Source organism: Panulirus ornatus, chromosome 17 (genome assembly GCF_036320965.1).
Source record: "Panulirus ornatus isolate Po-2019 chromosome 17, ASM3632096v1, whole genome shotgun sequence".
NCBI lineage: Eukaryota > Metazoa > Arthropoda > Malacostraca > Decapoda > Palinuridae > Panulirus > Panulirus ornatus.
Genome location: NC_092240.1, coordinates 3,398,388 through 3,416,284, shown reverse-complemented (window position 1 = coordinate 3,416,284; position 17,897 = coordinate 3,398,388). Strand labels below are relative to the sequence as shown.

The 17,897-nt window shown below is 39.6% G+C and overlaps 1 protein-coding gene across 1 annotated transcript in view; it reads right to left on the bottom strand.

The window, feature by feature from the left end:
• The window catches only part of Ltn1 (E3 ubiquitin-protein ligase listerin), a 154,557-nt gene that overhangs the window by 53,053 nt on the left and 83,607 nt on the right, over nucleotides 1-17,897 (bottom strand). Inside the window, exons 16-18 of the mRNA XM_071671796.1 lie at nucleotides 14,221-14,386; nucleotides 7,459-7,660; nucleotides 1,089-1,252 (exon numbers count right to left, since the gene is read on the bottom strand). Of these exons, the coding sequence (XP_071527897.1) occupies nucleotides 1,089-1,252; nucleotides 7,459-7,660; nucleotides 14,221-14,386 (532 nt within the window). The remainder of the gene's footprint in view (nucleotides 1-1,088; nucleotides 1,253-7,458; nucleotides 7,661-14,220; nucleotides 14,387-17,897) is intronic.

Below are 17,897 nucleotides of genomic sequence, written 5' to 3'. Positions count from 1 at the left end.
AAAATGATGAAACATCAAACATGGATGAAGTAGAATATCTACATGTCTGAGACCCTGAAAATAATGGAGCAGGTTGCTACCAACATGATGGCCATGGTAATATATCATCACAACATGAAGGTTGCTGATTGGCCTGTGGGCAGACTCAGTCGAGGTCAGCATGGTATTAGCGCTTATTAAGATGGTTAGTGAGTGGATAGAGACCTTTACTTTCCAAAAAAGCAAGGGGTTAGAGGTTTCCAGTCCCCAGGAATTCTAGAGATCCTCTTGATGCTTGTGCATCAAATAAGAGCGCGTAAGATGGGTAACTTGCACACTAAAGCAAGAATCAGGAAATTATGAGACAGCTCATGGATGACAGTAAGGATGTTAAAGTCATGTACTGCAGAGGGTATGACAAATGATAGAATAGTTAAGAAGTTAAAGCTGTACAGTCAAAGGGAAAAGGAAGATAGGACCTAGAAAGAGATGGATGGATGCAGGGAATGAGCTCTCTAGGGTTAAGGATATTTCAGTTAAAGATGACCAAGGAGTGATCAGGGACTGGAAGCAATGGAAGCATTTCATGTATACAAGTGATGTCAATAGATATGCTGGTCTAACATGATAAATCAATTTGGTGAGCAAAGTAAAAAAAAAAGTATGAGAGATTTTCTGAAGTGTATGTTCATCTATAACTTAAAAATAAGAGCTGAGGATCTGTATAAATTATTTCAAGAGGCTGTATATATATATATATATATATATCTGTTCCACTGCATAGAACTAGGAATTAATTAATACTCTGCAACTTTGGCACAACAGAAATTGGGGCATCATCTTTTCTGAGCCTTCTGCCATCACTGCTGCTGTATACAATACTGAAAAAAGGGCCTACATGGACTGCCAGTTGTGTTGCACCATCATGGTATGCCTACATGAATCTGAGTATTACATACCTAGTCAAAGGCAGGCCTAAGGCATTACTATGAGTACTTGTCGAATTTCAAAGCTTATTTACCATCACAAAAATTTCCAAGCCAGACCAGGTGGAGACACTATAAATCAAATAACATAAACACACACTAACAAAAAGGCAAAAGACATACTTGTTCAGAGTCTTTTAGTTTTAAGTCTTCCTCTGCATCCATGGCATTGTAGATGGGAGGGAGACTATGGTTGGCCAGTCCATCACACCCTGCATGATGTACACCAATGCATACTGCCCGGCACACCTCATACAGAATTATGGAGGGATTTCTGTTGTAAGATACTAAAAAACATTTCAGAAAATGACTATACTGTACACTACAGCAAAATCAAAAAAGCTACCACTCTAATAAAAAGTAAATTCCAGGTCAAAATATAACATCAAAATGAAGGCATCTGGGAAAGCACTAACTAGTGTCATATTTAACAAAACATGATGTTTGAAGTTAGTCAATGCTGTTTTATTACATATCAATGAAAGCTACATACATAAAATCCACCACACAGAAACATATAAACACATGTTCATATATGTATTCTCACTGATTTCAGTGATTCATCATTTAGGTAGGAAGCTTTGTCACGAGGCCGCACCACTCATTCCTGAATTTCAATTGTGTATATTTTTGATTTTCTCATCGTTACTTGCAATCATTCTACTTGAAGAAATGATTCCTCATACCTCTCCGATTATTTTTGTTGCCTAACTTCTACTTACACATTCTTGTTCTGGATTCTCTTCTAACCTCAGAGAACTGCTCTATGTTAATGCTGGCATGGGCTCTTTAGAATTTATTTGCAGATAAATCACAAAAGAACATGATTCATGAATATGCTGGTAGTCACAAGGAAAATGACATGCGAAGATTCGAGCACTTTTGTGAACTTTCACATCTTCAAGAGCAGACAGATAATGAACAAGAGTCTGGGGCAAATTTGTTGTACAACCCCTTTCTCTAAGATTACTATATTGTAGAGCACTCTGCCACTGGTGAAATCTAAGTGGTTGTCCCAGACTCCAGAGTATACAAGATAAATGTAACTAACAGTTCAAACTAAGACCAAGTTATCATCTATGATGGAAGTGACTTTCCACTCAGAAAAAAAGTAACACATTAAAAATGTCATATCATTAACAAATTGTACAACTCACAAGACATAATTCAACAGCACACACACACACACACACACATTTCATTTATTCATTTATTATAAATAATCACTGCTACCCACATCAACGAGGTAGTGCCAGGAAACAGACAAAGAATGGCCCATCCACTCACATACACATATATATACATAAATGCCCACCTATGCACATATACATACATATACATATCAACATATACATACATACACATATGCAGACATTATATACATACATATATACGTATTCATACCTGCTTGCCTTCATCTACTCCTGTCGCTACCACACCCAACAGAAAAACAGCATCACTATCCCCTGCTTCAGCGAGGTAGTGCCAGGAATACAGACAAAAAGGCCACATTTGTTCACACTGTCTCTAGCTGTCATGAATAATGCACTGAAGCCACAGCTCCTTATCCACATCCAGGCCCTACAAACCTTTCCATGGTTTACCCCAGATACTTCACATGCCCTAGTTCAGTCCACTGACTGTACATTGACCCCGGTATACCACATCGTTCCAATTCACTCTATTCCTTGCACGCCTCTCACCCTCCTGCATGTTCAGGCCCTGATCACTCAAAATCTTTTTCACTCCATCCTTCCATATCCAATTTGGTCTTACATTTCTCCTTGTTCCCTCCATCTCTGACACATATATCCTCTTTGTCAACCTTTCTTCATCATTCTCTCGATATGTCCAAACCATTTCAACCTTCTTCTGATCTCTCAACCATGCTCTTTTTATTTCCACACATCTCTCTTACTCTTTCATTACTTACTTGATCAAACCACCTGACTGTTATGATTGTATAGTAGTTCTCCTTCATTAAAATTCTTAAAAGGATTCTACATCATCAAAAATACTATGAACTGTTTTCCAATAATCAATCTTCGATTTATGTATTATCTGAATGAGATTTTTTTCAGTATTTCCTGAAACTTGAGGCTGTTCCTTGTAAAGAGGGCCAATCCTTAATTTTTGTCTTATACCCTCTTTGTTATCATGTATCAATCCAAACTGGAAAGTATGAGATCTTATCTCTTCAGTTACTTCTGTTCTCACAACTCTAACAAAATCTGGTGCATTTTCCATAATTTGATCCTAGAATTTTGTATGTATGTGAATGCATTAATCTATTTATGAAGAACAAGGGGAGAGTTCTACACTCAAATGGCCCTAGCTCCTAAACCTTCAATGCTACCAAGTGCCCCTTTACACCTTTGTAAACTGGCAGCATTCACTGTCTCCTTGGTCTGTCCATTCAAACCATCCACCATCTTTTCACTAAACCAATACTTCCTTACATCCTTTCTAACTATCTTTTTGCCCAGCATCTTGTCATGGCCCCTGGCTACTCTGGTACCACTGCATCACTTGAAGAACCGTACACTCTCAACACAGGCAAGTTGATATAGAAATTTAAAGGCTGTTATCAGAATAAGCCCTCCATCTTCTTTCCTCCATGGTAAACAACATTTTTGCCCTGAGCATTTTACTGTGGTGTAGTACTTATCATTCTGGTACCATCTAAGATGTTCTTCTGCAAAGACCCTCTTAATCAGATCTTTATGCTTTGTTAGGCTTAGTGACCAAACTTGTAAGGTATAATCCATTTTTGGTCTGACATATGCAGTGAAAATTCAATCAAATATATTCTTATCCAACAACATGAATGCAATTCGTATACCTGCTAGCAGACAGTTTGCCTCTTTCATTTCTCCTGATTTGCAGTTCTGGTGACAGATATGGTACATGTCAACCTTTAAGTCTATATCACAGAGATTTCCATAACTCACTTCTTGCCAGGTAATAATCACACTGATGCCTTTTTCACTCTGGCCAATCCTCATTATCTTCCACTTACTTAGATTTAAATTCATGATCAATTATCCGACTAACTTTGGAAGTTGTCTACATACCCGTGTAAGATGATGCAATCAGCATCATTCCTCATTTCTCTCGTGACCCTGGCATCATCCACAAACATGATTAAGTAGGAGTCCAGTCCAACAACAAATCCTTTCCATACATCAAGAATTGCCTGAGCCCTGTGACCCAATTCCACTTCAAGGATGCATGTTTCACCTGTGTCCTCTGCTTCCTTCCACAAAAGTAATCGTCTATCCAGTGAAGGAATCTGCTACTGATTCCTGCCTGTAGCTTTAGAGTCTTTACCAAACTCCATTGACACAAAGTTAAAGTCTCTCTGGCAGTTATGAACACAATTTACTCAATCACCTCTTTGATTTAAGATGAAGCTCATCCTCTCATAGAAATCTAAGAGACTAGTAATGCATAACCTCCTTTCCTTGGAATCATGTTGCCTCCAAGTTAGGAAGTTTCTCCTTTACAAGCACTCATTGATATGTTTTCTGATTATCTTTTCCAGTGTTTTACTAGTAATGCATAATCTCCTTTCCTTGGAATCATGTTGCCTCCTAGTTAGGAAGTTTCTCCTTTACAAGCACTCATTCATATGCTTTCTGATTATCTTCTGTATTCTACAAACCACACAATTTATTGAGAATGGCCTTAAGTATAGCTTGATTTCCAGATAAACACTCTTAAATATAAGAACAATATTTGCTATCTTCCACATCTTTGCAAATACCCCTTCTTCAAGTGGCCTACTGAACACATCATTCAGTACACATAGATAGACTACATCAGGCCTTTAGGGCATTATTTGCATGTGTGTATGTGTGTGCAAGGGTGTTTACTTATAAATACTGCATATTTCTTAACTTCTATTAAACTAAATTATGTGGGGGAGGGGGGGATGCTGTTTCATGGGTGGAGGGGTGGCAGTGGGAATGGATGAAGGCAGCAAGTATGAATATGTTTTTTTTTTTTTTTTTTTTGCCGCTGTCTCCCGCGTTTGCGAGGTAGCGCAAGGAAACAGATGAAAGAAATGGCCCAACCCACCCCCATACACATGTATATACGTACGTCCACACACGCAAATATACATACCTACACAGCTTTCCATGGTTTACCCCAGACGCTTCACATGCCCTGATTCAATCCACTGACAGCACGTCAACCCCGGTATACCACATCGATCCAACTCACTCTATTCCTTGCCCTCCTTTTACCCTCCTGCATGTTCAGGCCCCGATCACACAAAATCTTTTTCACTCCATCTTTCCACCTCCAATTTGGTCTCCCACTTCTCCTCGTTCCCTCCACCTCCGACACATATATCCTCTTGGTCAATCTTTCCTCACTCATTCTCTCCATGTGCCCAAACCATTTCAAAACACCCTCTTCTGCTCTCTCAACCACGCTCTTTTTATTTCCACACATCTCTCTTACCCTTACGTTACTTACTCGATCAAACCACCTCACACCACACATTGTCCTCAAACATCTCATTTCCAGCACATCCATCCTCCTGCGCACAACTCTATCCATAGCCCACGCCTCGTAACCATATAACATTGTTGGAACCACTATTCCTTCAAACATACCCATTTTTGCTTTCCGAGATAATGTTCTCGACTTCCACACATTCTTCAAGGCTCCCAGGATTTTCGCCCCCCTCCCCCACCCTATGATCCACTTCCGCCTCCATGGTTCCATCCGCTGCCAGATCCACTCCCAGATATCTAAAACACTTTACTTCCTCCAGTTTTTCTCCATTCAAACTTACCTCCCAATTGACTTGACCCTCAACCCTACTGTACCTAATAACCTTGCTCTTATTCACATTTACTCTTAACTTTCTTCTTTCACACACTTTACCAAACTCAGTCACCAGCTTCTGCAGTTTCTCACATGAATCAGCCACCAGCACTGTATCATCAGCGAACAACAACTGACTCACTTCCCAAGCTCTGTTGGGGATGAATATGTACATGTGTATATATTTATATGTCTGTGTATGTGTAGGAAGAGAGGAAAGTGATTGGTTCTCAGTGAATGTAGGTTTGCAGCAGGGGTATGTGATGTCTCCATGGTTGTTTAATTTGTTTATGGATGGGGTTGTTAGGGAGGTGAATGCAAGAGTTTTGGAAAGAGGGGCAAGTATAAAGTCTGTTGTGGATGAGAGAGCTTGGGAAGTGAGTCAGTTGTTGTTCGCTGATGATACAGCGCTGGTGGCTGATTCATGTGAGAAACTGCAGAAGCTGGTGACTGAGTTTGGTAAAGTGTGTGAAAGAAGAAAGTTAAGAGTAAATGTGAATAAGAGCAAGGTAATTAGGTACAGTAGGGTTGAGGGTCAAGTCAATTGGGAGGTAAGTTTGAATGGAGAAAAACTGGAGGAAGTAAAGTGTTTTAGATATCTGGGAGTGGATCTGGCAGCGGATAGAACCATGGAAGCGGAAGTGAATCATAGGGTGGGGGAGGGAGCGAAAATCCTGGGAGCCTTGAAGAACGTGTAGAAGTCGAGAACATTATCTCGGAAAGCAAAAATGCGTATGTTTGAAGGAATAGTGGTTCCAACAATGTTGTATGGTTGCGAGGCGTGGGCTATGGATAGAGTTGTGCACAGGAGGGTGGATGTGCTGGAAATGAGATGTTTGAGGACAATGTGTGGTGTGAGGTGGTTTGATCGAGTAAGTAATGTAAGGGTAAGAGAGATGTGTGGAAATAAAAAGAGCGTGGTTGAGAGAGCAGAAGAGGGTGTTTTGAAATGGTTTGGGCACATGGAGAGAATGAGTGAGGGAAGATTGACCAAGAGGATATATGTGTCGGAGGTTGAAGGAACGAGAAGTGGGAGACCAAATTGGAGGTGGAAAGATGGAGTGAAAAAGATTTTGTGTGATCGGGGCCTGAACATGCAGGAGGGTGAAAGGAGGGCAAGGAACAGAGTAAATTGGATCGATGTGGTATACCGGGGTTGACGTGCTGTCAGTGGATTGAATCAGGGCATGTGAAGCGTCTGGGGTAAACCATGGGAAGTTGTGTGGGGCCTGGATGTGGAAAGGGAGCTGTGGTTTCAGGCATTATTACATGACAGCTAGAGACTGAGTGTGAATGAATGGGGCCTTTGTTGTCTTTTCCTAGTGCTACCTCGCACACATGAGGGGGGAGGGGGATGGTATTCCATGTGTGGCGAGGTGGCGATGGGAATGAATAAGGGCAGACAGTATGAATTGTGTGCATGGGTATATATGTATGTGTCTGTGTGTGTATATATATGTGTACATTGAGATGTATAGGTATGTATATTTGCGTGTGTGGACGTGTATGTATATACATTGTGTATGAGGGTGGGTTGGGCCATTTCTTTCGTCTGTTTCCTTGCGCTACCTCGCAAACGCGGGAGACAGCGACAAAGCAAAATAAATAAATGAATAATAATATTCTAAAATACAGAGCTTAAAAAGACACAAACCTGCAACCTCCACAAATATTGGGATAAGAGAACTATACACTGATGGTGAAAAAAATTCTTTCCAGTCTTCCAACAGTTTTGGGGGATATGCCTTCTTTGTTGTGGGGTTTGATGCCAACTCCTCCATGAAATGACCAACACAACCTATACATCTGCTGACAGCAGAAGTGAAAGTTCCAGCTACTGTCTCTTTGTTGATGGTCTTGAAAAAGAAAAGAATAGTAAATTGTTACATTTATATCAATATAAAAAATTCTAATATTAAATTTCTGACACAGACATCTTGAAATGGTGATTAATGCATAACATTAATTAGAGCTAAGTAAGAATTAAAAAGAAACTACTGTTACCTGTTCTTAAATAAAATGAGAATGCTATCATGAGTCTTAACATGATTAAATCATGCTAGTGATTAGAAACTTAAGTTTAAGGTGTGCATATGGTAATCAGTATTAATACATAGTTCAGATCTATCTTTGGCTTTCAGTTGAGTTTTGTCAAAACGAAGAAACACACCATATCTGATTCGAATGATCATGAATTTGCAGAGCCATACTAATTAATAATTAACACTCCAATGTACTTGCATGTAGAGGCAAATTTGGATCCATCTCCAGACTCAAAATTTGCTCTCAACTCAAGTTTCACACAGCCTTCCAAACTCAGTCACCAACTTCAGCAGTCTCTCTTGAATCATCAAAAAGTTCTGTTTCACCGGCAAATAACTAGTGACTCACTTCTCAGGCACTCTCATCCCAACAGAGTGCATACTTGCCCCTCTCTCCAAGACTCTTGCATTTACCTCCCTCAGCACCCCAACCATAAACATATCAAACAATCATGGTGACAACACGCAGCCCTGCTGCTGACTGACCTTCACTGGGAAGCAATCACTCTCCTCTCTTCCTACTCGTACTGTACACATGCCTTACAACCCTGAAAAAACTTCTTACTGCTTCTAGCAGCCTACCTCTCACACCATATACTCATAAGACCTTCCACAAAGCATCTCTATCAACCCATCATACGTCTTCTCCAGATCCATAAACCCTAGAAGCAGTGAAAAGTTTTTATCGAGGATGTAAGGCATGTGTACGTGTAGGAAGAGAGGAAAGTGATTGGTTCTCAGTGAATGTAGGTTTGCGGCAGGGGTGTGTGATGTCTCCATGGTTGTTTAATTTGTTTATGGATGGGGTTGTTAGGGAGGTAAATGCAAGAGTTTTGGAAAGAGGGGCAAGTATGAAGTCTGTTGGGGATGAGAGAGCTTGGGAAGTGAGTCAGTTGTTGTTCGCTGATGATACAGCGCTGGTGGCGGATTCATGTGAGAAACTGCAGAAGCTGGTGACGGAGTTTGGTAAAGTGTGTGGAAGAAGAAAGTTAAGAGTAAATGTCAATAAGAGCAAGGTTATTAGGTACAGTAGGGTTGAGGGTCAAGTCAATTGGGAGGTGAGTTTGAATGGTGAGAGGCTGGAGGAAGTGAAGTGTTTTAGATATCTGGGAGTGGATCTGTCAGCGGATGGAACCATGGAAGCGGAAGTGGATCATAGGGTGGGGGAGGGGGCGAAAATTTTGGGAGCCTTGAAAAATATGTGGAAGTCGAGAACATTATCCCGGAAAGCAAAAATGGGTATGTTTGAAGGAATAGTAGTTCCAACAATGTTGTATGGTTGCGAGGCGTGGGCTATGGATAGAGTTGTGCGCAGGAGGATGGATGTGCTGGAAATGAGATGTTTGAGGACAATGTGTGGTGTGAGGTGGTTTGATCGAGTAAGTAACGTAAGGGTAAGAGAGATGTGTGGAAATAAAAAGAGCGTGGTTGAGAGAGCAGAAGAGGGTGTTTTGAAATGGTTTGGGCACATGGAGAGAATGAGTGAGGAAAGATTGACCAAGAGGATATATGTGTCGGAGGTGGAGGGAACGAGGAGAAGAGGGAGACCAAATTGGAGGTGGAAAGATGGAGTGAAAAGGATTTTGTGTGATCGGGGCCTGAACATGCAGGAGGGTGAAAGGAGGGCAAGGAATAGAGTGAATTGGAGCGATGTGGTATACAGGGGTTGACGTGCTGTCAGTGGATTGAATCAAGGCATGTGAAGCGTCTGGGGTAAACCATGGAAAGCTGTGTAGGTATGTATATTTGCGTGTGTGGACGTATGTATATACATGTGTATGGGGGTGGGTTGGGCCATTTCTTTCGTCTGTTTCCTTGCGCTACCTCGCAAACGCGGGAGACAGCGACAAAGTATAAAAAAAAAAAAAAAAAAAAAAAAAAAAAAAAAAAATGAATCCATCTGTTTTTCTAAGTATTTCTCACACACATTCTTCAAAGCAAACACCTAATCCCCATATCCTCTACCACTTCTAAAACCACACTGCTCCTCCCTAATCTGATGCTCTGTACAAGCCTTCACCCCCTCAATCAAAACCCTCCCATATAATTTTCCAGGACTACTCAACAAACTTATGCCTCTGTAGTTTGAATACTCACCTTTAGCCCCTTTGCGCATGTGCAATGGCACTATACATGCATTCCACTAATCCTCAGGCACATCACCATGATCCATTCATACAATGAATATCCTTACCAACCAATCAACAACACAGTCACCCCCTTTCTTTATAAATTCAACTGCAATACCATCAAAACCTGCCGTTTTGCTGGATTTCATCTTCTGCAAGGCTTTCACCACCTCTTCTCTCTTCGCTAAACCACTCTTTCTCACTTTCACTTCACACACCATCCGAAACAAAACACCCAAAATCTGCCACTCTATCATCAAACAAATTCAACAAACCTTCAAAATACTCACTCCATCTCCTCACATCATCACTACCTGTTCCTGTTATCATTTACCCCTTGCCCCCTTCACCAATGTTCCAATTTGTTCTATTGTCTTATGCGAGTTATTTACCTTCTTTCAAAATATCTTTTTATTCTTCCTAAAGTTTAATGATACTCTCTCACCCCAGCTCTCATTTGCCCTCTTTTCCGACTCTTGCACCTTCCTCTTGAACTCCTACCACTTTCTCTCATACACCTCCTGGTCATTTCCATGCCTTCCTTGCAAGTATTGTCCAAATGCCTCTCATTTCTCTTTCACTAACAACTTTACTTCTTCATCTCATCATTCAGAACCCTTTCTAATATGCACACCTCCCACCTTTCTCATGGCACATACACCTCTTGCACATGCCATCACTGCTTCCCTAAATACATCCCATTCCTCACCCACTACCCTCACATCATTACTGCACATGAACTATGTTGGATAATTAGAATGAATTCTCAATTCTTACTGGTGAAAAACATTCACTACTTATACAGTACACTGCATAGCATCCTATATCCTGAATCAAAGTATACAGCTTCAGCAAGTAAAGAGATAATAATAAAAAGACTCATTTTGAATATCTTCTAGTGACTGTAGAATCATTATAATTTTTTTTCCAGTAGAGGCTCCAGTCACAGCAGACACAGACAAAAGTCTACATTAAGGACATGCCTCAACTGAAATATAGACAGGTTAATGAAAGGGAAAATGAGACGAGGCAAAGCATTTACAAAATCTGGAGGAAGCAAAAACTTGTCTTCTAAAATGTGCAAGATCACAATAACTGGAAAAGATGTGCCAGATCACAATAACTGGAAAATATATGAGAGGGTAGAGAGCTCCAAAGCTTCGAGGTGTAGTTCAGAATTACCTACCTCTTTCTGTTATGTGCCTAATGATATTGCAGCATTCTGAACCTCTTTCTCTTTGGCAATTTAATAGCAATTGGTGTAGGTAAATGACTGGTTTTATGAAGAAGTGAATTTTTTTCTTGTTTCAGTACTGATACAACAAAGATTCCAAAACAATATCAATAAATTTTCCAATCACTCTCTTGCTTTCTGATCAAATGTTTGAGTCATCTTATATGGCTGGTGGTCAATACCAAGCAGTATAAGTATGACACTTCCTTAACTACTGCCCAGCCTCACACAGGGAGGAGTTCCATATGCCTCCATATTTAAAACTGGGCATCTTGGCATGCAGTTGATATGGGCCAAGTTTGATTGTTATATTACAAAATGTACAATTGGTTTCATTATTTGATAGGCTATATGGAGTTTTATATGAGAAAAAGACGGGAAAATATCATGGGAAAACATAGAAAATGAATTAAAGAATTTTTAACAAAACAAAAATTCATAGTAGTTGTAAATGGAGTCATGTCTAACAAAGAAAAAGTGGTTTGAGGTGTACCAAAAGGAACTGTATTACCTGGGCTTCATCAATCTCATATTCTCCTCCCTCACAAAAGGTAACCTTAAGGCTCCTGAGAGAGATACACGAGAGATAAGTGCAAGAGGAGTAGTCTTCTCAAATTTCATCAAAATCCGTTACGGAGCAAAGTAACTGACCTAACATTACAGTAAGGAATGTTCATAAGAATTACAATTCAGCTGCAAACCTGAGATACAGATCATTAAAAAATCACTTTACCATGTCCAACAAATACAATACATTCTTTTACAAATACATTCTTTTAGTTAGAGGCTCCAGCCACTGTCAGAAGTCCACAACAAGGATATGCCTTAATCAAAATATAGAGGTTCATTAATGGGAAAAAGAAGAGACCAGGGAAAAAGATTTAGAAATTGTTGAAGAAGTGGAAAAAAAAACGATCTTTAAAAATAATGCAGGTCATAGTTATTGGGAAAGGCATGAAAAGAAAAAAGTTCCAACATCTGAGGTGTAGGAAAAGAAGCACTTATCAAAATGGCTCACCCCTGAGTTGCCAATGGCTACACAGTAATCATGTGACACAGCATCTTGCCGAGTATTGTGTGGTCTAGTGAGCAGTGGGGGTACACAAGCACACAGATCTCGAGAGCAAAGACCAAAGTAATAACTACAGAAGGGAGAAAAGTGAACCAACTTTGTGAAGTGGGGCAAGTGGGCCAAGTTTTGAAGATAGCCTGGGAGAGTTTGTAAGTGTGACTGCTTTTGACTCAATTCTGTCAAGCAAGGATGCACAGCTAGTTACCTTAACATACCTGATCAATAAAATGTGTTACCTTACCAAGCCAGGTCAAAACCTAATAAGACTGACCAACACCATTAATTTGAAAGTCAAGTCTGAGATGAATATGATAATTTCATTTCATACTTGTTCACTTTTTCCTTCTTGGTGAAGTAATGCCAGGAGCAGAACATAAACGCTCTCCAGCTATCATGCATAACACACTGAAACAAATGCCCATCACCCAGAGCCAACTTCAATAACCATTCTGTGGTTTCCCCTGACTGCATCACACATCCTGGTTCAGCCCAATGACAGCATGTTGCCCCCATATACCACATTACTCCATCCTAAGCAGCTAGGACATGATATCTCAGAGCCTCTTTCACTCCATGCTTATATATCTGTTTTGATTTCTCCCTTCCCTTGCTCCCTCCACCTCTGATGTGTAGATCTTCTTCTTCATTTCATTTTCACTAATCTTCTCCATACTGTATGTCAAAACCATTTCAGCACACCTTGCTCAGCACTCTCAATCAAATAGCACTTACAACCACATATCTCTCTTATGCCATCAATCCTTACAAGATCAACCCACCTCACACCACATATTGTACACATCTTTTCATTCCAATAAATCCACCCTCCACCATTCTTTTGCATCCATACAACACCATCAGGAGTGTTATACCCTCAAAACACACATCTTTGCTCAAACTATAACCTCTCCTTGCACACATCTATCAAGACACCCAAGAACTTAGCTCCCTGTGAATCATTTCAGTCCCATGGTTCCATCTGCTGCCAGTTCCACACTTCCAGGTTCTCTCCCATTCAAACTCACCCTTAAACCAACTGTCTCACACCCTCATCATCTTACTTTGTTCAAATTAACTCTAAACTTCCTCCTTTCACATACTCTCCTAACTCAGACAACAGGTTTTGGAGCTTCTCACTCAAGTCTATCACCTGAGTCATGTCATCAAATAGCAACTGACCCACTTCCCAGGGTCTCACCCCTTACCCAGTACACTGTGCATCTACCCACACTCTAAGATCCTCACATGATGCTCCATCACCATCCCATCCAAAAGCATGTAACTCACCAGACATACCATATATAAATTTTGTTTGCATATTCCTTCACCCTTGAAATCTCTAACATCTTATTCCTACCACCATCCTTTCCTTCCAACTACAAACCACTACCTACATAATAAAACTTGATTTTTTGCATGATTAAACAGCCATGGTGACATCACATATCCTTGAGGCAGACCCACATTCACTTAGAACCACTTACATTCCACCCTTCCTACTTGCATACATGCATTACTTTCCCAATAAAAGTTCCTCATAATATCTAGAAGCTTTTCTCTCACACCTTATATTTGAAACAACTTCCACAAGGCATCTCTGTCAATCCTTGTCATATGCTTTCTCCATGTACATTAATGCCAAATCCAAATCATCATATAATGCAAACATGATAATTCAGCGGTCAGTATCCAACTCAACAATAAGTAAAATTAGTAACCTTACCATGTTTGATGAAAGTCCTTCATAATTTAGATAAGCTTGTGATTAAAAGCTACACAAGTAAAAGAAAGACAGACAAAGAAACAAAAATATTGCCTTTCCTATCTATTCACACTTAATTTCTACTATAAAACTGAAGTTCCCACAACTGAGCTTTCTATTAATAAATCCACAGTACTGAGGCTAATACTTTTTGAATAAACACAACATCTATGTTACCTTTCTTGATTCTTCAAGACTCTGTACCCATGAAGAAAGTGAGCACAAAACAAAGTCCCAGTGTGAAGGCTGTAGGTGTACTGCATGGCTCTTAATAAGCACTGTTACCAGCCGTACTAGAGAACAAGGAAATACAACATCCTCCCACTTCATACTGGTAACATTTCTAAAAAAGAAAGAAAAAGAATGAAAATTCAGAAACTTTCAAATTTAACTACATAATAAGAGGTATGACTACTGTACCCCGTATCTAGTTTGTTTGTCAGCTTAATGAAAAAAAAAATACTATTCTATACAAAAGCATCTTTATAACAAAATATTTACCATGTAACACAACAACACACTAAATCTCTTCTTTGCATATCCCCTCACCCTTAAAAGTCTTAACATACTATTCCTACCATCACCCATTTCTTCCACATGCAAACCCTAACCTACATAATGAAACTTCAGCATTCAAATTAAGCTTGAAAACTACAGTCTCTATGAAATGCTAATTACTTGAATCACAATACATAAATTCTGCATGTTGACTTTGTTATCAACTAATTCTGTACAGTCACAGGTACTCTCACCTCTCCTTCAAGAGAGATGCAGGAAACAAAAAATTAGTTGATTTTTTGCAAAATAACCTATAAAAGTATATAATATAGTTTCACCACAAAACAAAATATTTAAAACTGAAAATAACAAACTCATCCTGGGAAAGGGTGGGGAGGAGGGAAGAGTGCGGTATTATTGCTCAAATGTTTACATTCCACTTACTGACAAAATAAACAGTCTGTCTAAAGGCCTAAATTACAAATATGCACTGCCAGGAATACAAAACATACCTAAAAAAAACAATGGAATAATGTGAAAAGTCTAAAACCAACCTTTACCTAAAAGAATGGATCTGGGAAGAGTCATCAAGTGAGTAAGTGAAATAAACAGAATGACAAACAAAAGAAAACTAATGGTCCTGTGGAAGGATGAGAAGCAGAGGTGTTACTCAGTATGGCAGAATCTTTGCAGGCGATTCTGTGGTCTGTCAATGGCCAGGTCCCAAGGTTGTTGGATTAAAGAAGCTCAACCTGTATCTATATACTGATACATTAGCATATACACATACATTATTCACATAACCCTTGGCACTCTCTATAACCTGCAAAATTCAGCAGCAATAACAAACAAGGGAAAATGTTAGGTAGTGAGACTGTCAAACAATATTGAAAGCTATGACAGCATGGCCTAACTCACCTATCAATATGAAGGCTTGGAAAAGTAATTACTACTACCACATAAATCATGCTGTATTTAACCCTTACCAACATTTAAGTAATAAACAATCCTCAAAATTTTGATGTCAATTACTTCTAACACATCTCACTTTGGAGATACTCTATGCATTTGAATGTTATATCACACCAATAGGGATTATGGAATGTATGTCACATTTGAGCTTCTTACCCTCACCTAAGATGAATAGATAGCTTAAAAATTTAAAGAAGACTCAGCTATTTGTTCATAAAATAAAAGCAATGACTTTTCAATAGGTTGGTCATATATCAATCATGATCAATTATGACTTACAATCTGTGATTTATTACCAATTGAACATATATCACCAGGAACTTATAATCAATGAATTACTGATGGGGTGATCATACATGAATTGTGACACAAATGCATGATTTATCAGCTGGTTGATCATATATTGATCATAACTTATAATCAATGAATAACTAACAGGGTGATCATACAAGTTAATGAATAAATGATTTATAAACAGGTCAATCGCATATTAATCATGATGTAAAATCGATGATATGTACCCATCTGGGTATCAGGAGGGTTAGTGATGGTTATGTAGTGAACCAGCACTTCAGTGGTTGTCAAGTTGAACTTCTCTGATCCAGGTAGCTGTCTTTTCTTTCAGCCTAACTCATACATGGACCTCTGGCATTCTGTCCAGAAATATACAAGTTCTCCTTGTCACACATGACAAAATCTAACTCACACAGCTCATTCTTTGTAACCCTTTGTTTCCTTATGGTGAGCACTATGTGCTAGCCCTGCCTTTACACAAAATGGTAGGAGCAACTAAATGAAGTAGAAGGTAGGAACATTTAAGTGGGGGCTTTAGGTAGAAACATTAGGTAGTAGTTGGTAAAAACACTGGGTGGGAGCATTAGGTAGAAGTCAGTAGGAACATTGAGTTGGAGCCTCTACAAACACAATGCAAGACTTGACTTCTGCCAGTGGCCTGTTAAGAGTGAGGCACTAAAGGCTTAGAAGTAACACTGGAGTTCACTAGTTATGGAGGCACAAAGTCTGCCATGGCTACCCACTTGAGGAGTTCCAGAAGGGAACAGGTGCCAGAGATACAGATAAGTAGATAGATGATCACATGCTTTTTCTACAGATTTTTTGTTTATACATGGCTGCCTTTTCCTGCATCAGTGATTAGTGCCAGGAACAGATAAAGAAATTACCTCATTCAGTCACATCTGAGAGAATATATCAGATTAAAGCAATGGTTTGTGTGGGTTAGAGCAGCCTATTAATTAGATGAAGTGGGAACTTGAAACAGTTTCATGATTGGCTGCTGAGTGGAAGGCAGGCAATACGGTATGAAGTGAGGTAGGAGGAGACGAGAACACACTAAGAGATCAGGGCAGCTGGATATTTAGATATAGGAACCTTGGCACATATTTTCACTGCTAAGGAGATGTCAGCAGAACAGGTTGGATGTAAGACTGGGCAAGCATACATGTAGGTTACCAAAGTGGTGACAAAAGATCCTGGTAGTAGAATGCCAGTTATCTTTGGTATGTTTCTTCTGCTAAGATGACAATAGGTCAGGCTGAAAATAAGACTGGGCACACGTAGGTTACTGAAGTGGGGACAAGAGATTCTAGGTTGTAGTGCTAAGTATTCCTTATATTTCTCACTGTTTGATATGTATAGCAAGAAAGGTTGAATGTAAGTAGGTCATCATCATGGAAGGGTACCAAGGTGGTGAGAAAATACCCAGGATGCAGAGATACAGTTAGTTCTCAGTGTATTGAGAAATGCACAGAACCATTTTCATATGGGCATTAGTGAAGTGGGCAGTTCAGACTTCAATGTAGGAATAAGCAAAGTAATGAGGGTTACAGTACATCTAGAGAGTAGCTGTTTCTTCCACCTGGATAACACTCCTCCACTAATTCTGGAGCTGATGTGTGTGTATGGAGATGTTGTCTACTCCCAAAGACGGCTATACATGACAGGAGGCTGATGTATTTCTCCTGAGGACACCAGTGCACCTCTCCTAGGAACATAAGTATGTCATCTGAGAACCTTAGTGTTTCTCCTAAGGATGCTGGTATGTTTCTCTAAAGGATTTTAGCATGGTTCCCTCAAGGACCTCAGCGTCCTGGTGTTTCTCCTGAGATTGTCTTTGTTTCACTATGTTGACATGGCAGATCTCCCAATGAACGATCTGAGATGTTATATGCTATGGATGGAACTAGGGTTCACCTGAAGATGGTGTAAGTTCTATAAAGGTCTGCTTGAAGCAACATGACAAACTGAGGAATGACTTGTGGGTCTTGAAGTCACTGTTGCCATATCTAGAGCCTTTAATTAGTTATATTATCTTCAGGGATAATCCAGAGTAAGAGACAAGAGTTGAGTCAGTCACTTAAGCCTTG